Genomic DNA, 22,312 nt, shown 5'->3' on the forward strand with positions numbered 1-22,312 from the left:
TGCAGCCAAAGCCAGTGGATTCCCCTGCAAACCGCCGTCGCCATTTAGGCATAAAGCAGAGGACGGCGGGCCAGGAGCTCAGCAGCAGAACGGCGTGAGGGGAGGTGGTGGGGGGAAGGAGGGAGCAGTGAGTTTCAAGAGTGGCAAGGGTTAAACCAGCCCCGCACGCCAGACAGAAAGCACAAGGTGTTTAATTATAATACTAGCCCAGAGAAGATCTTTTTTATCTGCCAACGCCTGTCTCTGACTATGGGGGGTCAGCTGGAGATGGGGGGTGATGTGACAAAGGTGTTGAGGGAAGCTAATTCGCCTGGGAGAGATAAAGAGAATCTGGGCTTCTTATCAGGGGGCTGTCAGATTCCCAGGTCACAGGCGCTTGATAGAATTTGTAATCAGTGGAAGGCCGCCAAGCACAAGGCGAAGGTGGGATGAGGAAGAAATGCAACAGGACAAAGGGAGGAAGCGGGAGGAAGGGCCGGGGGCAGGAGGGCGGACAGGAACGTGGCCTGCCCTGAGAGCTCCGTGGCCAGGGCGGGCCAGGTCTCTGGGGAGGGGATTCCCAGAGGCCTTCTTCACCGAGGGGCAGGGCAGGGGCCGGGCCACCAGACAGCCTATTTCTGAAGACCAGCATGGGAGAGTGGACTTCCGGCCACAGCTTGAGGCCTTTCATGGTCGGCCTGGTCAGATCTGTGCCCAGAAGCTCTGAGCTCTTTCCCTAATGGACTCTTGGCCAAAGTAAAGCTCACATGCAGCCAGAGGACCCCTGCAGTGCCCAGTCCACCTACTGCTGCAGCCCTGTTTGTTGTGCATTATGTTCTGCTCAAGGCTCTGGTGGGGTTTGCACAGCAGGACGTGGACTTGCTAGAGAGACTGGACTTGTACGGAAAAGATGCAGAGCGGCTCTCAGGAAGTGAGGGACAGAAACTGGCAATGCCGAGGGACAGGGGGCTTGGGGCTTGGGGAAGGAATGTCAGAGAAGACGCGCTGGGGAAGGTGAGTCTGAGCTGGACCAGAAGAACACAGGCAGCTTGAAGGGTGGAGGCCCTAGGGAGAGAGAGGCGTTCCTTAGGAGATGTGAGCTGAATGGAGACAGAGAGGCACTGGGGCGGGTGCTCTGGAGACAGGTGGATTCAGAGCTTTCTATAGGAGGGCAGTGGAAGAGAAGGTTAGAGAAGTGAGTTTGGATTTGGATTACGGGAGGCACTGAGCACCACACTAAGGGGTTTGGGTGGGATCCGCTTGGCATTAGTGACTGGGAGTCAGGGGGAGGGTGCCATAGACATCACTCCAGCAGCAAATGGGGTTCCCCAGATTCTCCCTCTGCTCCTTTCTCAGCCCAGAGATAGCCAGAGCCCCCCTGGTTTCTCTCCTGCTGTAGTCCTGGTCCCCCTAGATGCCTGCAGCATCCCTGACCCCCTCTGATAGGGAGCCTCACGAGCCATGCACCCCCTGCCCCTCTCCCCGCAGTACCAGTATGATGGGATGGACATCAGCAACCTGGCCGTGGACTTCGCTGTGGTGTGGAATGGCAATTTCATCATCGACAACCCGCAGGACCTGAAAGGTGAGCTGCTACTTCCGGGTAGAGTTTTGATCTTTTCCTGACCCCGGGAAAGACTGGGGCGAGGGATCAGAGCCGGCCAGCCGCTGTGCCATGAATAATACACTCCCTCTGTCAGCGGAACTCTTCAGAGGATCCTAAAGCAACATTTGGAGGCATCAAAGGAGTCCTGTTGGGAACCCTGTTTTATTACAACCAGAGCATCCGCCAGGCGGCTGCCGGCTCATCACGTTTTCCTTTGGCTTCCGAAGGCTTTGAAGTATCTGTAGAACCTGACCTAGGAAAGCAGCAAGCAGGAACGTCCTACCAGTTTCCAGGGAAATAGAGAGCTGTCTCCAGTTAGGGTCTGATTCCCCTGTCCTTGGTCCCATCGCTGCACAAAGGTTTGTGAGGCTGTGCCCCTGGTTCTAGGGTGGGGAGGGGGACGGGCAGGAGGACGCGAGCCCACAACTGTTACAGGTAAGCTCAGCAAGGAGCTGGGCTGACCCGGGAGGGAAACCCCATGAGGGCCACCCTCATTCATCGTCTTCCAAATTCACGAGCAACCCCCCCCACGCGCCAGGTAGGCATTACCCTCCGCGCAGCAAGAGGGACAAAAGCAACTGCAATGTGACAGGTACTCGCCGTGGGTAGGCCCTCCCTCGGTGATTTTCTGAGATTGTTTTCTTTAATCCTTATAAGAACCCCGAGAGGTGTGTACTAGTATTATTCCCATTTTATGGATAAGGAAACCGAGACCCAAAGAGTTTAAGAAACGGACCAGGAGTGCTCACTTCTACAGCACATATACTGAAATCAGGACGGTGCACAGATTAACATTGGCCCCGGCACAGGATGACTTGCAAATTCACGAGGTGCTCCAGCCTTTAAAGACAAGTATGTGGAATCTTAAAAAAAAAAAAAAAAAAAAAAAAAAGTCAAACTCATACAAACTGAGACTAGAAAAGTCGTTGCTAGGGGTTGGTTGTTAAAAGGGTGCAAACTTTTAGCTATAAGATGGATAAAGTCTGAGGATCTAGTGCAAAGCACGGTGGCTATAGTTGATAACACTGCATTGTATAATTGAAATTTGCTAAAAGAGTACAACCTAAATATATATTTATAATCACTATATATATAGTGATTAGAAACTATATATATATATATATATATATAGTGATGGATATGTTAATTAGCTAAATGGGAAGAACCCTAGCACGATGTATATGTATATCCAATCATCACAGTATATACTTTAAATACCTATGATTTCTTTTTGTCAATTATACCTCAATAAAGCTGAAAAAGGAAAGGGGGAAATAAAACAGGCTGAATCAGAAAGTAAGAGCCAGGATCTGAACCAAGGATGTCCAGTCTCAGAGCTCACAGGCTGGACCACACCACTGTCCTTCCAGCAGCTCGGGACACTGTGGGACGTCAAGCCTTCTGCCCTCCAGACGCCTCTCCTCACACCATGAGCCACATCTCACTACACTTGAAGTAGCTAGGGCTGCCCCAGCTTCTCCCTCGGCCTGAGGGTCACCCATGCACGTAGACAGAGGACCAGAGCCACCAGAGGCCCCCACCTACATGCTGGCATGGAAATCAACACCACTTAGGCTGGGAGAAAGAAACTGAACCAGGGAGATTTCTACTCTCTTTCTCCTTATACCCTGGCCCAATTTCCCCACGGCTGAGAGATAGACATCCTCCCTTCTGAGGATCTGGGCTTGGTTCCCAGAGGTGGCCTTTGCACCTAGAGCACAGAGGAAAACAGCCACATCCAGCCTGTCACGTGAGAGCCCTCCCTGGTGGCTAAACATCTTGGAGTGCCTGGGTAGCACCATCTCCATGTTCGTGCCTCTGAGAGCCCAGGTGTTTCTGGAGGCTGTGCACCGTGGTGGGTGGAGACGGCCACGGTACTTATGGACTTGGGTTCTAGAAACCAAGAAACCAGGGATCAAATCCTGGCGCTTTCACTTATAGATGGGGGAACTCAGACTACATACTGCCCCTGCCTTCATCCCAGTTTCCTTCCCTGTGAAATGCGGGAAGGGATGCTCTCCTCTTGGGGTCAGCATGAAGACCAAATGAGGTGCGCACCATTTGTGCATGTTAATAAATGCTCACTCTGTAATTGTTCATCTTAAGGTTCCCATTTCCTGCCTTCTACCAGCCCTGGGTATGAGGACGTTTAAATGCAGTCCCTGCAGCTGGGACTGAGGGACACTTGACAGAGCAGAGGAACAGGATGAGTACCTATAGAGGAATAAAAATATGCCCCTCCCCTGAGGCCTGTACCTGATCTCCAGCACAGGCACGCCCCCATCCCCACCCCCCAGGCCTGAAAGCTTATGTCTGCTTGACCAGAAAAGTTGAAAATGACTCTCTGAGTATTCTACCTCTGGAGAATTCTACTCAGGATTCTGAATTCAAAACATCAGTAGGCAACAATGAAGTCCCAGGCTCCCAAAACACAGTTCTGCAGCCTGGCGTGCCCCGGGCTTCTAAGTCAGTAAGAGACAAAAGCAAAGGCCAAGGGTCTACAGACTCCACAAGTGACCTGTTAAGTAGCTAGGTTGTCCTCTGTGGGAATGTCACCCCCCACTGAAGGGGCTATGAACAGGACTATGTTGACTCTCTCTCCTTCTCAGTTCTGCCCACACTTTGCCAGCCACCTGGCCTTTCTTGAAGCCAAGCTAACCTCTCTCCCAGACCACCCGGTCCCCAGTGTATGGGCGGCATGCCTCTCTCTTCTCAGGATCTACAGTCTAGCAGCACAGTGAGCTGCAACGGCACCATCCTAGCTCAGGGCACTAACCTTAGCAAGCTTCAAGCATCATTATATATTGAGATGTCTGGGTGGCTCAGACAGCTAAGAGTCTGATTTTAGCTCAGCTCATGATCTTGGGGTCCTGGGATTGAGCCCACTTAGTGGGGAGTCTGCTGGTCTCTCTCCCTTGGCCCTCTCCCCCTCTTGTGCTCTCTCTGTCTCTCTCAAATAAATAAAAATCTTTTAAAAAATCATTATATACCTCTTTGAGCTTCATTTTTACCTGAAATGGGGAAATCAGTCCTTACCTGTTGTGATGAGGGCCCCAAGTAGGAAAGACAGTGCAGAAGAATGTAATGTGACCTCCAAGAAAAGAGAATAAGCCTGTGGGGCCCATCAGGTATGCTACGGGCACTGTGCTAAGCACTTAAGACGCAGCACCTCACTCAAACCTCCCACAAAACAACGATCATCCTCATGTCATAGATTAAGTAAACGAGGTTCAGGGAGGTGACATTCTGTCACATCGCTAAGGAAGTAGCGAGGCCACCATCAAAGCCCTGATATGATTTGCTTTAGAGCCAGAACTCTTAAATAACATTTTCTGTAGTACCTTTCAGCAATGAAGAGGCTCAATTTAGTGTTTGTCCTCCATCAGTTATTCTTGCAAGGATGATGGCGATCATCGGTGTTACCCGTGCCGGGGACGGTTTCCGCCATGCCTCCAAGAAGAGGCGCGGTCGGGAGGAGCCCTCGCCAATCCCGCTGTGTCGCCCCCTCTCTTTGCAGTCCATCTCTACAAGTGTGCGGCCCAGCGGGAGAGCTGCGGCCTCTGCCTGAAGGCTGACCGGAAGTTCGAGTGTGGCTGGTGCAGCGGCGAGCGCAGGTGCACCCTCCAGCAGCACTGCACCAGCCCCTCCAGCCCCTGGCTTGACTGGTCCAGCCACAACGTTAAGTGCTCCAACCCTCAAATCACCGAGGTGAGTCCCACAAGTTCCCAGAGCGGGGCAGCGTGGCCAGGAGCCGGCCCGGGCTGGGTGGGCAGCGGGAGAGGAGTTCACATGGAAGAATTCTTCTAAGTGTAGTGCACATTTAATGTGGGGTGTGGGAAGCCTCTCTCGGCCGTTTCGATGGCCCGCGTCTGGGTGTAAGTGACAAGCGTATGGATGTGTGTCCTCAGGCCAGTGTGTGAATGCGCCTGCACGTCGGCGTGGGCGCGTGCACACAAGGGAGGTAGAGCCAGCCCAGCCTCCCTGCCAGGCCGGCAGAGCCAGGTGGGGACAGGAAATTGGCTGCGTGGTGGGTAAACATTTCAGAGAGCAGGTTTAGCTTTTCTCAGCAGAAATGTGATTTCAGGAGCCGCAATTAGCTCCGAGTTGCAAAGTTGAACGCAGAAGAAGAAAGTAAAGGCAGGCACTACATTGGCCACCGTGCCATTTCCCAAGAATTTACTCTCTGTCCCAATTTGTTTGTGCATTTTAATGGAAAGAAATAGGTAATTAATTATCCTGGAAAAATAAATGATGTTTCCTGAATAGCAAATTGCAAAGGCAGATGAATAGATGATGTGAATGCAAAAGCAGCTGCTCGGGTTTTGAATGGCCTGGGAGAGGAACAGTTGTATTTAACTTTGGTTGCATTACGTGTTCATCACTCTTCACGGCTCCCTATTCACCGGATGTCACTTATGCTTTGAAACTAATTGCACGTTCCTTATGGTGACTGGGAATAAAGGTGCGGGCAGGTAGCACTGTGGTCTGCTCATTTAAGAAAGCAGTGAGGGGCTGCTCCTTTTCTGCCTCTTCCCCGAGTGGATGCACTGCCCCTCTTCCTGGCTCATTTTCCTTGCTAGCCAAAGAAAGCACCTTTGGCTCTCACCTATGTCACAGAGTATTGAGAAGCTTCTCAAACATCCCTGCGATCGTTTTGAAGCTTCAGATCCGTAGAAAGAAAACCCTCAAGATCAAATGAGTGTTGTTAACCTACAGATGGGTTATTTGAAGAGGGAGCTGATGTTTATTCAGTGTGCTTGGCACCGTCTCATTTAATCCCACATCCACCGTGGGAGGTAAATATTCTCACCTCCATTTTACAGGTGAAGAAAATGAGGCTCAGAGAGGCGTGGTTGCCCCAGTTCACATAGCTGATAAGTGGCAGACCTGGTATTTAAGCTCAGATCTATGGAATTAGAGAACTACTTTTAAGTCTCTGATTGCTCAAGTAACACAGCGCAAGAAGCAGGACTCCCCCTTCCTCGATGTCCAGCCTTCCTAGCTAAGGTAGACCAGGAAGATGCCATCCGTCCACATGGCAGGGCATCCCCGGGGAAGCACAGTGCAGTGGGAGAGTGTCTCCTGCTAGCTAGGTTCTCATCCATCCTGGTGGGAAGATGCGGTGAGCGTGGAGACACTGCCCCTCAAAGATCAGACTTCTTCAATTTCATTTTACTCTTGGACGTGGCCCGTGACAGTGTCTACTGACTCCATCCCGTGTCTTTATCTCGCCGCGAAAGTGCTTGCAGGGACTGCTGGTGGGGCCCCCACCCCTGCCCTCACACAGCCAGCTCCCTGAGCTGCTCAGGACTCCATGCCTTCTCCCTGATGCCAGTGATTTCCCGCAACTGCTGGAACCTGCTCTGCCCTGTATGTCTTGCAGCTGTACTTGTCGGTCTCTATGTCTCTGCACCTGTGGCGTAGGGTAACTTAAATCAGGCAGGGACTCGCTTCCATCGGCTCCTCTCACCTCCCCCTGCCTCAGCTGCTGCCTCGGCCCCGTCTACTCCCCGCCTTCCCAGCCCTAAGGCAGGCTTGTCCCTGGGAAATCTCTGCCTCCGTGTCACCCCTGCTCACTGACCGTAGACTGACGGGCTGCTCCATTCACAGAGGACACCCAAGCGACATGATGCTAATTAACCCCTGGAGGTAATTAGGCTGTAATTGATTTTCCCAGTGAACACAGCAACAGGAGTTGGAGGCCCCAAGCAAGTGGGGTCTCCTGTTGGCGTTTTTCAAGTAGAGGCTGTGGAGAAATGAAAGAGCCTCTCCAGGGAAGAGAGACAAATCCATGCTGTGTCTCAAGCCATGAAGGGCCATCATTCGGGACAGGACATGCAGGAGGGAGGATCCAGGCCTGGAATATTTCATCCACTATGATCAGGAATAGTTCCTTTCATTTTTGCGGCTCCTACCCTCAACCTCCCTTCCTTCCCTTTTAAAAGTCATCTTCAGTTTTTTTTAACTTTTCATTTTTGAAATAATTTTAGACTTATAAAAGGGTACAAAAATAGTACAAAGAACTTTCATATACCCTTCACCCAGATTCTCCCAAATTAACATCTTATATAACCACAGGACAATTATCAAAATCAGGAAATTAACATTTATACAATAGTGCCATGTAATATACATGCCTGATTCACATTGTGCCGATTATCCCATTTGATTGTCCCCCTTTTCCTGATCCAGGATCCAACCCGGGGTCACATGTGAGGTTCTGTTAGCGTGTTTCTTTAGTGCTCTGGTCCTCAGTCTCTCTTTGTCTTTCATGACCTTAGTGCTGTTGAAGAGTACAGGACAATTATTTGGTAGAATATCCCTCGATTTGAAGATGGCTGTCTCCTCACAATTTAATTTACGTGATATTCTCATGGCAAAGTGTACTAACAAAAATGTGGAGTACATGTCAAAAGTGCACAGGAGTCAACTTGATTTGGCCCCAGTAGCCAAATCTGGGACAATCTGAGTAAGAAAATAAGTGATACTAATTGACTATAAACAATAGAATAAAATAAGAATCTATGCTCCTTCTTGATACATATAAATAATTCATGGGAGAGGGAGGAAGCTCTTCTACTAGAATTCTAACTCAAAAATGTTAAAGAACCTAGGGAAATAGAAAATCACCATTTGGCAAGATTCACAGTAATAATTATTTCAGGAAGAAAGGCCGATGGATACTAAAATTAGTAAATGAACGTATGATGAAAAATAGGATATTTATATAGTCTCAAGCCATCTCCCCACAAGATATGTACTAATCTCAACAAGAAAAACAGAAACTTTACAGAGGATAAACCTGATAGACACTGCTTTTTACCAAGTGATGGAAGTTAGTATCACCAGTAATGGGAAGAATGGACCTCATGTGCCTCTCTGACATTTGTTACCAAAAATGTATCATTTGTTAAAAGTAACTTTTAAGAAGAGTTAGCTCGTTTTCTTTACCTTGGCTTTCTTGGCTAATTCCTTGACGTTGGCATAGATCTTTTTCTTAATAATCAGAATTCAATGGGATCCGTGCCCTTGTATACGTACCTCCCCCTTGTCTCTGGCCCTTGCCTTCAAAATGTGTACCCAGTCCGTGCAAGCCCAGCTCAAGAGCCATTTACTATGAAGATCCTTTTTCAGGGATGAAAGGGGAAGGATTCTCTGGTGGCCGGTGCTGGCTGTAGGAGGCAGCAGAATTTCCAATGCTGGAAACAAATGGGGTCCGGAACTGCCCAAGGGCGGGGAGATCAATGCGTGACCTCGAATGAGTTCTGCATTAGGGAAAGGAGTGGGCTCAAGCTTAGTTGAATGAACAGCTGTGTTCATCCTTAACCCCTTCTCACCCAACTGTCTCCATGGCAACCAAGCCCACCCCTAGAGACCCACCTCCTGTGGCAGCTTCATGGAGGACAAGTCTTACAGCCGATGTAAGAATTGCTCAGTCTGCATAAACTTCAGGTTCGAGCCCCCCTCAGAACCCAGCATCCGCTCCTTCGCAGCCAGCCCATGGTGTGATAATGATGCTGTCCTCCGTGGGAGGCATCCCAGGCTGCTCCCATTCTAGTTGTCAGCCGGTGTCTGTGCATGTGTCACCTGTTCAACCCCGGGGACAAGAGACGTGCAGAGCTTTGGAGAGGCCGTGAGATGCCTGGCCCACCTGGAAGCTGTGCTTCCAGAACTGCTAGGGCCTCAGGGAGGAAGACGTTACAAGCCACCCGCTAGAAAGGAAGGCCCAGAAGCAACATTTTCTGTTGAGCTGGGAAGGGGCAGCATTGGCAGAAAGGGAAAAAGACACCGAATATGTGGTTGGGGAGAAAAATATAGGAAGGGTCGAGGGGCTCTAGGGCTCACATGACAGAGGTTTCCACTCAAAGTGACTGTGTTGGTCCGCTGGGCTTAGACAACAGAAATGTATTGTCTCACAGTGCTGGAGGCTGGAAGTCCCAGATCCAGGCGTCCGCAGGGTTGGGCCCTTCTGAGGGCTGTGAGGAGAATCTGTTCCATGCCTCTCCCCTCACTTCTGGTGCTTTGGGAAAGCAGCAGTCTTGGCATTCCTTGGCTTGTAGACGCATTGCCTTCATCTCTGCATGACATTCCTTCATGTGTCTGTCTCTGATTTGTTTGTTTAAATAAGGATCCCAGTCATATTGGATAAGTGCCCACACTAATGACCTCATTTTAACTTGATTACCTCTGGAAAGGTATCTGTCTCCCAATAGGTCACATCCTGAGGTAATGGGAATTAGGGCTTTCACATATGAATTTGAGGAGGATAAAGTTCAACCCATAACAGAGCATTGCAATAAATAAGTATTCATTTAATGAGTGACTGCTGCATGCGATGGACTGTGCTAGGCTTGGAAGCTATCACATGGATAAGTTAGTTCTGTGAGGGGAGGCAGGGGGTGCAGTCCTTCACTGCAAAGCCCCAGCCTATCCCTGAACATGGGGCACCTGGAGGAGGCTGGAATCTGCTTGCCCTGCAGGCCACTCTGCTTCCTCCAAAGGACCTAGGACAGAAATTTCTCATCTACACCCTTTGCTATTGTCTCTGTTTAGAAGGAGAACTACAGCAGGGACCCAGGTCTTGACACCTAACGAGGACACTTACCTCAGGCCAGGGACGTGAACAGACATGATCCACATCCTAGTTCTGGGAGTATTAATAATAGCCAGACTCTACTGTGCACCAGGACCTTTGCATACCTACTCATCCTAACAATCCTGCAAGATGCCCAGAATTATCTTCATTTAAGAGTCGAGGAAACAGTGCTTAGGGAAGTAAATCATTTGCCCAGAGTCACCCATTTGGTTAGTGGCAGAACGAATTCAAAACCAGGGCCTTCTGACTCCAGAATGCAGACTCTCCCCACCATACCATGCCAGCCATCTTGGTCAGAGGGATGGGAAGGGGTTTCCCTGGCTATACACTTTTCCACCTCACTCCACTGCAAGTGTACCAAAAATATCTGTGCCCAGGATCAGAATTCTTTTGGAAGGTCCCAGGGGAGGCCAGAAAAACAGGGAGCATTGGCTACCCTTTGTATTGAGCCTTAAGGTAACCTTCACCTGTCTTCCTAGACATAATTAGGTCTACGCTTATTCCTATGAGTGGTGGGGGAGCAGGAGGAGCATTTGGGGTGTGTTTAAACTTAGGGTGACCCCCTTCTTGCCTGTACAGGATAGAGGTTACTTTAATTTTGTATGTTTATTAGAGTTATCAGACTTGATCCGATTGGTTCCTGGTTGTGTCTATCAGTGGGGTGATGGGGTTGAGGTGAAAGTTGGAATTTATGGAGGCTGGTGGTTGGTTCTTTTCAAGCTAATGGGAGCCCAGAGGATGGGGCCTATGTAGCTCACACCTACAGGTGATGATAGAGGTCAGGGGGGAAGAATAAGCAAAGCAGACTTGAAATGCAAGGGGCAAATCTTCAGTGTTGGCGTTCTCAGGGACTGGCCAGGAACCTATCACCATTTGGTACCAAAGAATATTCCTATGTGTTTCTGAACTCACCTGCCACATTGCCCAGTAAGGCCAGCCTGATGCCAGGCCGTAGAGGGGCTGGTTTTACACTCATCTGTCCATTGACCATGTTGTAGATTTTACTTTGTGAATTTTTCAATGTCACTAACTTGCCCAATCCCTCACCAGTTTATGCTCAGGGAACATAAATTCTCTTTAATACTATCTTAGGTATGTGTAACTGGGAAAGAAAACCAAATGTAGAAAACCATGTGCATTGCTTTTTAAAACCAAGCAAAAATAACAGTTGATACAATATTTGTTGGAGATGATCCATTGCTCTTGCATTCCTTCTGCTCTCCATTTGCCCAAATAATTGAAAGTGGATTTTTTTCTTTCCTGGATTCTCTCAGTTGTGAACGCATTCGTGAAACTGGGGAGTTGAACATTTACAAGTATTTATCTGTAAGGCTGCACAAAATCTCTGCAGGAAAGGCCAAAAGCCACCTGCCCAGGGCCAGAAAGACTCGCTTGCAAAGTTCCCAACAAATAAATAAATATGTCACCCAGCTTTCCTGAGAAACAAGTCAGCACTCTGATCTCCCGTTCATTTATTTGCAGGCCTCATTAATATAACATCACTGCAACAAACAGCTAACGGGGGATGGTGTCAGGATGAATAATGGAGTTACTCTGCTGAGATAACAGTTAGGTTTTGAATGTACTATCAGCTAGGACAGAGCCAGCAAAGGATTCATGCCGGGTACGAGAGCTGGCGCTACCAAGGCCAGAGATCCCTGCAGAGCACGTCAGCTGGGCTCTGGCCCACCCTGAAGAGTGCGCACACTCGTATGCACACACGTGCTCACACACATACACACCCAAGGTGGAACGGAATGTGACCATTGGCCATCTTGAATCCAGCATCCAAGGTATCTCTGGCTAAGCACCAGGATGGCCTCAAAATGTGCAGGCACAGAGTCGGCCCCACTGCCCTCTAAAGTCAGGAGAACTCTAAGCAACAGGGAAGGACTAAGTAGATGAGTCAGAAGAAGATTAGCTGCCTCTATACTGGCAACTTGTCCCCAGTGGCTTGTCCTGATTCGGGGGCCACTCGGGGCAGAACCCTCTTGATCCCAGTCTCAGACACAGGAGCTTTTACTAACAAAGCATGTCCATCAGCTGGGGGGGTGTCCGTCCCGGAGCACCTTCTCTGGGACCCCCTCCCTTGGCTGCTCTGGGAGGTTCTGATGGCAGTCTCTCCCCTGTACACTTAAGAACCCAGGCTAGGGTGCTGACAGCCTGCTGGAGCCACGGAAAGAGCCGGACAGGCCCATCAGAGAGGCAGCCATGCTGGACCATCTCCACACCAGCCACTTCTCCTCTGGATTTCAGCTAGCCTGGCTTCTGCCCAGACCTCTTCATCATAAACTCATAATAAAAATAACAGCTACCTTTCCCTGAATGCTCACCGGGCACCCAGAACTGTACTCAGCACCCATGTCATCTCACGCAGACCTTATAACGACTTGTATGAGGTCAGAGCTACAAGGATCATTAGCCCCATTTCACAGATGAGGAAACCAAGGCATTATGAGGGGTGACAACGTTATCAAAGGCACCCTGCTAGTAAGTTTTAGCACCAGGAGCGAAGCTGCAGCTGCGTGACTCCAGAGCCCCTGCGTGCGACTGTACACCATCCTTTATCTCTTTCCTGGGTTCGTTTAGGAAACCAGAATTCTCAGTCCACAGGGCTGGAGTGGGGAAGGGTGCTGGCACGGAGCGCTCGTCCAGCCTGCTGCCAAGAAGGAGAGAAAGCCAGCCGTCCGTGCTCCAGGCATCAGACTGGACAGGCACAGACAGAGAGGACGGGGGGCGAGGCCGAGGGGGGTGGGGCGTGTGCACAGCCACAGGGGGAGCGGAAACAGAGAGCGGGGAGGGGGAAGTTGACAAGTTCAGAGACATGGCAGGGACCAGCAGAGCCAACTGCAGAGATTCTTGGAAAGTCGTACATTCTGGCCTCAGCCCGGGGAGAGGGGCTGGGGGACCTGAGCAGTAGGATAGGGCATGAGTTCTCCTGGCTGATGACAGAGGGGTCTCTTCCGGGGCAAGAGGATGGTCAGCTCAGGCAGTGTCGTGTGGAGGCTGGAAGCACGGGTGAGCTGGACCTGGTGGGCTCTGCCACTCACTATGTAAACTTGAGCAAATTACTTAACCTCTCTGGGTGCGCTTCCCCATCTGTAAAAAGGAAATTATAATAGGACCTCCCTCGCAGCTTGTTTTGAGCTCTAAGTGGGATAAAATATGAAAAGCCTTTGGCACAATTCCTGGTTCATTATAAGTACGATATAAGAATATGCTATTATAAAGGAAATGAAATAAATGATGGTTGGCAGCATTATCAGAATCTTCAATAACCAGGAACCAGTGTTCAGGGTCCATCTTCACTCCCGCCGTGTCTATCAGGCAAGAGATGCAACCCGAGGAAGCCAGGGGCGCGAGGATGGAAGCCGGGCCTTGTGAGGCTCCCGCCAAGGAGCGGTCTTCCTCTGACCCCTGGGACCCGTGCCCTGCAGGAGCCCCCCCCCCCCATGCCACCCTCCAAGGCTCCGCTTCCCGGTGCAGCCCTTTGGAGCGCCCCAGCTGTAATTAGTTGGCCGCATCAGCTCCCGCCCTTGGGCGGCTTTGTGGCACAGTTCCCTCCGAACTGTTCAGTTAGTGGCTGCAAGAATCAGGGCGAGTGTAGCATCACGGCGGCTGCTTTCCAGGTCACAGCACCCACGGTGGAAAACAAACATGACACAGTCTGGCAGGAACACAGATTTGGCTGGGGTGTCCCGGAGCTCGGCGGCACTCAGTGGGGCTGCGCGGCCGGCAGGTGGGGTCTGGGTAGATGGAGAAGTGGTTCCCAACACGAGGCTCTGGGAGGCTTTGAGAGGGCCCAGCAGGAGACTAGTTGGTCCCCTACCATCAACACAGGCCAACCTCATCCCACATCCTACTGCCTACTCATCCGGGCACAGGATGAGCTGAGGAAAAGCCCTCGGCCAGACGTGAATTAGCCACCTATATACCTGTGCACGATCAGTGACTGCTTCTGGAGCAGGGCGTAGGGCTGTTGGACTGAGGCCTCTGCCCTAACACATTCCCCACGCTCTCCTTCTGAATGCCATATATAGACAGATGTTTTATTCTACAATCAGTTAAAAAGCCAATACTCTTCAGGCAAGGTCATATCATAGATTCCCATTACGATGCAAATAAAGGTTTCTTTCAGGAGAAGAGACTAGCAGGGTGAGAGGTACCTAAAATAGGGGAAGGGACCCCCAGGGAGGAAAAAAAATAAAAGAACCTGGGAAAGAGATCTAGGGGTTAGCCTCCCTCTGGGACTTGCCCATGGCTGGCCTGGTTAATGGTGTGTGTGACAAGCGGAGGGTAGTCATCTGCATGGGCATTCCTCACTCACCTCAGGCAGGCCTCTGCACCAGCCACAAGCCTACTTTGGGTCATTACACTCTCAGAGGATGCCTGGAAGTCCAAAGGTCCAGAGAAGAGCATCTGAAATGATCAAAGGGTTTAGAAAACAAGAGCTTCCGACAAAAGGCTAACAGAATTGCAGAAGTGCAGGCCAGGGGTGGCTTCATTACTGGAGATGTCTGACAAGGGGACAGCTGTTCACTCGTCCATTCAATGAGGAATGCCCAAGAAACTGGCTTAAATGAAACTAAGAGAGATTGCAGGAGGAACTTCTTGGGATTCAGATGTTAAAATACTACATCACTCCTGTGCCGCACATAGAGAGCTCCCTTCTTCCAGCCGTCCTTATGGAACACAGTTTGCTCTACGGTCTGATTGAGGCCAGCGTTTCCCAGTAACGGAGAACTGGGGATACTTATGGAAGGCTGTTGTGTTCCAGGCAGTGTGCTAAGTATCAGGTTGCTAAGCAAAAGTGAGATCGTCTCTGTCCCAAGATAGTTATTATCTTATTGAGAAAAGAAGCAGTTTACAACCCAGCATGCCCATTACTTTCTCTGGGGCATTCACAAAAGACAGTGGGAGTGTAGGAGAAGATGCTACGGAATCAGCCTCAGGGGGTCAGAGAAAGCCTCACGGGGGAGGCATTTTTTAGCAGAGGCTTGCAGAAGTAGGCCTTTGTCAGTGGACATGCTTGGCCAGTGGGGGGAGCAGCGTGTCAAATGCACATCGCCTTTAGACCCTATAGCCCTGGGGACCCTTAGCTCTCCCCAGGAGCACATGTAGTACAGGAGAGAATTAAACCGGAGCTCTGGGGAGGTGCGCCGGGAGTGCACAGCGGGAGTCAGCATAGAACATAGGAGGGCCATAGCCCTTTTCACCCCCCTCTCAGCAACAGCAGCTGCTTCTGGGCGCTTCTCTGCCTCATCCCCTACTTCTGAGGTCCACAGAGGAGAAGTTAGATAGATTTCTGGTCCACAGAAGAATACGTGTTGAGCGGCATGGGGGCTGAAATGATCAATATCTAAAGATCTCAGCTGATTTCACGTTTCCAGCTCCCCTCCCCCTCTCTGCACACCCTCACTACACCCTCACTACACACACACACACACACACACACACACACACACACACTCGTACACATCCCACACTGTCAAGCCATTTGTTTGTGTGGGTGTCTCATTCAGAATTACTTTCCTGGAAGCATTCATTGAGTTCATTGTGCGATGCTTTGCCTACCCCAGAATGGCTAATCGCCAAGGGAAAAAGAAACAGCTCGAAGGGAGGGAGGAAAGAATGAAGACCATTTTAGACAGGGCCAGTGTCCTCCCAAATTTATTCTGGGTGAAAGGGTGATGTCTGGCTCAGAGTATGCTTCCGCACAGGGCCCAGAATCCCCCAAAGCCAAGGCCCTGTCCTCGGCAGCATGGACAGGCTCAGGCTGTAGGGCACCTCTCAGGCTTTCTCCAGTCAGCCCGTGGGCAGCTCTCTCTGCCGCTCCGTCATGCCAGCATCTAAGTTCCCCAGCCCTTGTGTCCTCCTTACAGAAAAACAGAAAGATTCCCAGCCTCTGCAAACTCCCCACCAACGCCACCATCCCACATTGTCCTGATCTGGGAAGGCGCAGGTGCAGGGGGAACTCGGGAGAGGAAATTGCCAATTGTCAAGACCTGCTCTCTAAACCACCGTCCTATTAGGGACTTTACAGATGTTGTCTTCCTTAACCTTCCAAACATCCCTGGGAGGGAAGTAGTGTTATCTGTTTTCTGATAAGGACACTGAGATTGAAGGTCACATTGTTCATACGTGTCAGGGCTACCATTCAGATTCAAGTCTGACTTATTCTCTTCCTGCCGCAGGTGCTCCGGGAGTATCAGGTAGGCTGTCTTCCCTCTCCCAGAAGAGCCAGCAGCAAGGGCCTTCTGAAACTGGAAGCCAGGATATGTGGATCTGACCACCATCCCAGCCCTGTCTTGGTTCCCCTCTGTCTCTGGGGGTGGGAGGCATCTATATAACTCCCATCCTGCTTTTTCACCAGCACCTCTGTAGGAGGCTAGCTCTCCCCTGCCCTGGAGCCCCACAACTTCTTCCTGATCTGAAAGCCCTCTTTGTAGTTCCGTAAGCAGGGGACTCCACCAACTTGCCTCATTATAGACCTATGTCCTTCTCCCAAGAGAACCAAGCTTTGCAGATGCTATACTGAGCACCCTACAATCTAATGCTGCTTTTAAGATTGTTTGTGGGCAATCTCTAGGGTGGACGAGGGACCCCACAGCTGCCTGGTCTGAAGCAGTATCCGAAAAGATCCTGTTCACTTACTTTCGGGAGAGTAAGTCCTTTTTCATCAAGCCTGCCCTCTGTGGCTTCTCCCCAGTACTTGGTCCTGGGAGACACAAGGAAAGCAGGAGGCCTGGGTTTTTACCACCCCACGCCACCACCTAGACATCAAGGCCCTTCTACTCATTCTCCGAGTCCCCTGGAAGCCCTCAGGTATTAGGGGATGTGTCCGACAGGATACCTTTTTCTGTTCCCTCCCACCCGAGCCCAGACCTCCACCTTGACTCACTCTGATTTTAAGCTGGGGAGAGCACAGGACATAGTATAAGAGAGCAGATGTGGCTGAAGAAGTAACAAAGATCAGAACTTGAAGGACGAGGGGCGCCTGGGTGGCTCAGTCGGTTAAGCGTCTGCCTTCTACCCGGGTCTTGATCTCGGGGTCTGGGATCAAGTCCCGCATCGGGGTTTCTGCTCAGTGGGGCGTCTGCTTCTCCCTCTCATCCTTCCTCTGTGCTCTCCCTCTCTCAAATAGATAAATACAATCTTAAAAAAAAAAAAGAAGAAGAAGAACCTGAAGGACGAGTGCCAGGCCAGGAATTAGGGACTTTGCCTTGACAGTGGTCAGAGCCTTTAAAGGTTTTCTGAGCAAGCAACTAGTCACCTGGCCAGGTATGTGTTCATGAAGGTCACCCGGTGGCAAGAGGAAGTTAGCTCTAACGTTAGACCATGGAGGCAGTTAGTACGAATGAGAGGTGGTGGGGCTCTGCTCATCGCCGCCCCTGGAACACAGAGCGGGGCCCAGATTCAGAAGCTGCTGGGGAATAAGATCTGAGAATGCTTGGTGACTGTTATTTATTATACGTGGTAGGTAGGTGAAGGAAAGGAGACAGGTGAAGGTGCTTGCAAGGATCCTGGCTGGGTGCACAGTGATCCCATTAACCTTGAAAGAGAATCTGTGAGGATAGTCAGGTTGGGGGTAGAAGGAGGAAAAATTAAGAGTTCATTTTTAGACACGGTGAAATTTGGGGGGCCTGAGGGACATACATGTGGAAGTAGAGATGTCCAGGAGCAATTGGATATATGGATATGGAGCTCAGGAGAGAGGTCTGAGCCGACGATATAGATTTGGAAGTCATCAGTAATGGAGACCGGGGGAATGCTTGCGCGAATCAAATGCTCACCACCTCAGCGGTGTTTGGGAAATCCTGACTTTTACACATCGGTTTTGTTTCAAGCAAGGAAGATGTAAGCTGTGTCCCTCGTAAGCCCTAGGGCATGCTGATTGCTTAATGCCTTGACCCCAAACCCCTTTGCCACCTACCCTAGGTGCTGTGTGGGGAATAAGACCCCCAGGGCCCCAGCAGCCCCCAGGCATTTTCCAACAACCCTTGAGGACTCTCATCCTCCAGGTTTGGATTCCAGCAACTGTTAGCTAGCTTACAAGTGATCAGGCTGGTGTCTCCACACCCCCCAAACTAGCTATCTCTTTGACACGTGTCTTCATGCCAAGACTACAACACTTGCTAACAATTTAAAAAAAAAAAAAAAAAGTCTTTCTTCTGTAAACAGTATGATGGTTTATGCAACATGCACTTGCTTCTGAGCAAGTCTGTTCTGGCAGATGGACCTGCAGCCCCTCCCAGGGCCCACGGTCATATCTCGGACCCCAACCCTTGAATGTCAGAAGGGGACCCTTTGATGATTTACCAGCTGGAGGAGGCTGCCTCACGGGTCCTGCCAAAGCTGCTGAACATCCACAATACAATCCCCACATGCTACCTGCAAGATGGAAATATTTTTAGGCATTCCAGAAGGATTTCGTTTCACAGTTTTTCTGAAAGGTTGTAATTAACTGCAGCGAGCAAAAGAATGTATTTTTAAAAATAAAAGTAGGGGAAGGAGAGCAAAGCAATCACCACAGTTTCGTCAGCTCTTTTTGGTAGGTGGGTTCTTGTCATCCAGGTGGCTGGGCGGGGGGGGGGGGCGCGCAGCTCATTCGTGCATCAGAGGAGAAACGGGCACTTGAATTTGCTCAGAGCAAATTCTTTCTGACTGATGTCTCCTGCAGGGGCATGGAGGCATCCCCTTCCCTGTTCCTCATTAACAAGGGTCCATCTCGCAGAGCCCGGGAGGCCCAGGTTCCAGGGGAGAGTGTGACAGCCAAGATCCCGTATGGGTTATTTTTAGATCCCCCTGGGGCAGGAAAGCTGTGGGGCTACTGGTTCCTCAGGCCAGCTCCTTTGTCTCCATAGTGTTCTGCTTCTCTGACTCACGCCCAACACACAGAGATGCCTCGGAACCACCTCCACGATCCTTCCCTTGATTCTTTTCATGAATCTTGTTTATTTTTATTCAGAAGGTGGGATATTTTATTCCCAGAGAAGGAAGCCAGAGCCTCAGACAAGGTGACCTGGGTGAAATGAGCACCCAGATGAGAGAGTTCATGGCCTAGCCCGTCAAGGAGGGAGGGCAACCATGCCATGTAAGACTTGCAGAAGAAGATGGGGGCAGGAGGTCTGAGTTCAAGGCCTGGCTTTGCAGCCAGCTTGCTGAGAGCCCAGGAGTCAGCCGGGCGGGGAGGGAGGCCTGTTCCGGTCTTCTTCCCCACCATCATCTCTTCTCTGCCCACCATCACCTGGGCATTCATGGCCAAGTTGGTTGCACAACTAATGGTGCTCACATCACAGGAGAGCTCAGTGCCCTTTTGGGGGGCAGGGAGGAGGGAAGAGTTTCCAGAACCTTCTACAGCATTTCACCTGTGCCTTCGATCATCTCTGCCGTGGGGCACACTTGACCCCACTGCCCACTGGATGCTCCACCAGTATTTACAGGGTTAAATGGAGGCTCCCAGTGGGACCCAAGCTCCATTTGGGAGATTTCTGGTGGACTCTTGGCCTTGACCAACCTACCCTTCCCTCTCTCCATCCTTCCCTCCCACCCCGTCTTGCCTTTCTTATGGTGTAGTGAAAAGAGCCTCAGACTTTTTTACAACTGTACGTACAGGTTGTACAAGAATCTTAGTGTAAGATACTCTGAGCCTGCTTCCAGTGATTGAGTTCATGTCTAATTTCCTCCTACTTCAGATAAGTATGGACCACAAAGGATAAACCTACTCCCTGGACTCTATCCGTTCCATCCCAAAGAGGTGCATTTTTCCAAGAGCCTGCTCTAATCCTGGACAGACGTTTCTACCTTGAGAGAGCTTGATTTCTTTTCCTGTTTGGGGTCAAAGCAAAATGAGACAGCATTTGGTGACTGAATTAGGAACTAACTGAATGATCCTTGCTCATGAGAAGCCAGCAAAATTTGGAAAATCCTAAAGTTATTGTTTTTCATAGTTCTAGCAGGCATCCTGGGATTTTTTTGGAGCACAATGTCAAACACACTTCACATCTTTCATCACACCCCTGAAGCAGTACCTAATCTTGGACTCCTCTGGGCTCCCACAGCTTTCCTCCAAATCCATCTTAGCACTGTGCGCCCCGCATCAGCATTATTTGTGGCTTCCTTTATCACTTTCTCCTTGACCAGAAGTTACTTGAGGGCAAATTTCCTGATTTCCTGCCTGTTCACCATTGGAACCCCCACAGTGTCTAGCAGACAGGAGTGGTATTAATAGCACATTACAACTAGAAAGCCCTTTTCGCTTTACAAAAAGCTCCCGGACATGCCCTGTTCGGTGCCCCGGAGCCAGATTGGTAGAGATGATTATCCCCGCCTTCACAACTAAGAGCTGGGGTCTCAGGAGATGATGTGACTTGATGACCATCAGGCAGCTAGTGAATTAGAGACACATCTCAAATAAGGTTTTTCTGCCTGGCGTCCAGGCCTTGCTGATAATTTTTTTAAGTATACGAATGCATGAATAAATTAATGACCTCAGGAACTGAGGAAGTCCTATAAAACGAGATGATGTCAGGAGCCTAGAGAGGCTAAGAGGTGGAGGAAAACATGCTCCGTTCCCCCAGATTCCGGGTGTGCACGGGGTCCCCCAGCCTCTCCCCGGGGCAGGGCAAGGGCACCGCTGCCTCTTCTCTGTGGCCCCGCAGGTTTGTGATCCCATTTCCCTCCCGCAGATCTTGACGGTGTCTGGACCACCTGAAGGAGGGACTCGAGTGACCATCCATGGCGTGAACCTGGGCCTGGACTTCTCTGAGATCGCCCACCACGTGCAGGTGGCTGGGGTGCCCTGCACCCCCTTGCCGGGGGATTACATCATCGCTGAGCAGTGAGTCCAGCGCGCTCTGGCCCGCCCTTTTCCCAGGCAGCTTCAGGGTGGGGACTCTCCCTTGCCCTTCTCTGGGACTTCTCCAGGATTCCCTCTCCTCCCGTGGACCCTGCCTCCAGAAGCCTGCCCAGGGCCCTCTTCTACCCCACCTCCTCTCCCGAAGGCTCATATCCTATGCGATTCCCTGTCCCTGGTTCCTGTGGCACCAGAGCTCCCGGCGCAGCGCTGCCCCACATCCCGTCTTCGCCTGGCCAGTGGTGACTGAGCCACGTTCCCAACCAGCCCAGGCTCCTCCTGGGTCTCCCCGGCCCCTCCCCTGCCCGCCCCCATTGGAATGCAGCTGGCGAGGTGGGCTGCAGGCAACAATTTGTTTGGCTCGTGGGGCTCTGACAGCCCCTTAATCCGAGCAGGGCCTCCGCCGGAGCAAATTCATTTATTTCACTAAGGGAAATGTCAGCTGGAAATTAGAAAATAGGCGTGTAGCAGCGGACAAGCGAACGGGGCTCCAGGAGTGACATATGTTCCAATTTGGGGCGTTCATTTGGCAGTGGCGACCGCTGTGGAGACGGTAGGCAGGAGGTGGGCACAAAGCTGGGGGCGGGAGTGTGGCAGGAAGGATTCTTCCCCCCAACAAGAGACAGTGAGGGGGAGCAGCCAGATCGTTCTGCATGATTTGTCAGGTGAAGTGGGGTCAGGTCACCCTGGTTCCGTTGAGAACATAGCTGGACCATGGGTGCTAGGAGTACACTCGGAGAGCACGGCTTGTGGGCGGGGCTTCTCTCCCTTAGCTCCACCCCCGGAGCCCCAGGCCCCTCCCCTTGACGTCCCCAGAGCCAGCCTCCTGTAACAGCCGGAAAAATGGTATCACTTTATCTCTGTCAGTACTTGGACTTTCTCATCCATTATCTCACTTTAATTGGGAAGGACTCTGAGAGATACATGTTGCTATCGCCCTTTCCAAAGCAGGAGAAAACCAAAGGCGTGGAGAAGTGAAAGGACGTCCACAGTTCACTCCAGGCACAAGTGGCCTAGGCAGAGCTGGAACTTCTCCTCCAGGGCTCTCCATCTCGTAAGAGCGATGGGGCAAGCCTCCTGGACAAGAGTGCTCGGAAGATCCCATGATCCATCAGCGAGTGGCTCTGGGGCCAGGGCCCACGATTCTGACATGGCCCAGAGCAGGGTCAGGATCAGAGGGGTGAATCCCCAGACTCTAAGGACCACATGGTGTCTGCTCACCCCCGCAGTGGGGACAAGAAGGAGCCGTTCTGATCCTTTAGACCAGATCCTCCCC

General features: G+C 50.9%; 1 protein-coding gene across 6 annotated transcripts in view; it reads left to right on the forward strand.

The window, feature by feature from the left end:
- The window catches only part of PLXNA2 (plexin A2), a 209,639-nt gene that overhangs the window by 153,700 nt on the left and 33,627 nt on the right, over positions 1-22,312 (forward strand). For 2 of the 6 annotated variants that reach the window (XM_025878096.2, XM_073900244.1), the window contains exons 11-13: positions 1,468-1,564; positions 5,103-5,293; positions 20,870-21,021. In XM_025878096.2, coding sequence (XP_025733881.1) covers positions 1,468-1,564; positions 5,103-5,293; positions 20,870-21,021 — 440 coding nt within the window. Of the gene's footprint in view, positions 1-1,467; positions 1,565-1,679; positions 2,638-5,102; positions 5,294-7,262; positions 11,639-11,663; positions 12,285-12,320; positions 12,939-20,869; positions 21,022-22,312 lie in introns of those variants that run through there. The other 4 variants (XM_073900246.1, XM_073900245.1, XM_073900247.1 and 1 more) reach the window with 4 other exon arrangements.

The sequence above is a fragment of the Callorhinus ursinus genome, unplaced genomic scaffold, assembly GCF_003265705.2.
Source record: "Callorhinus ursinus isolate GAN/ISIS: 27379988/994484 unplaced genomic scaffold, GSC_fseal_2.0 scaffold13, whole genome shotgun sequence".
Classification (NCBI taxonomy): Eukaryota; Metazoa; Chordata; class Mammalia; order Carnivora; family Otariidae; genus Callorhinus; species Callorhinus ursinus.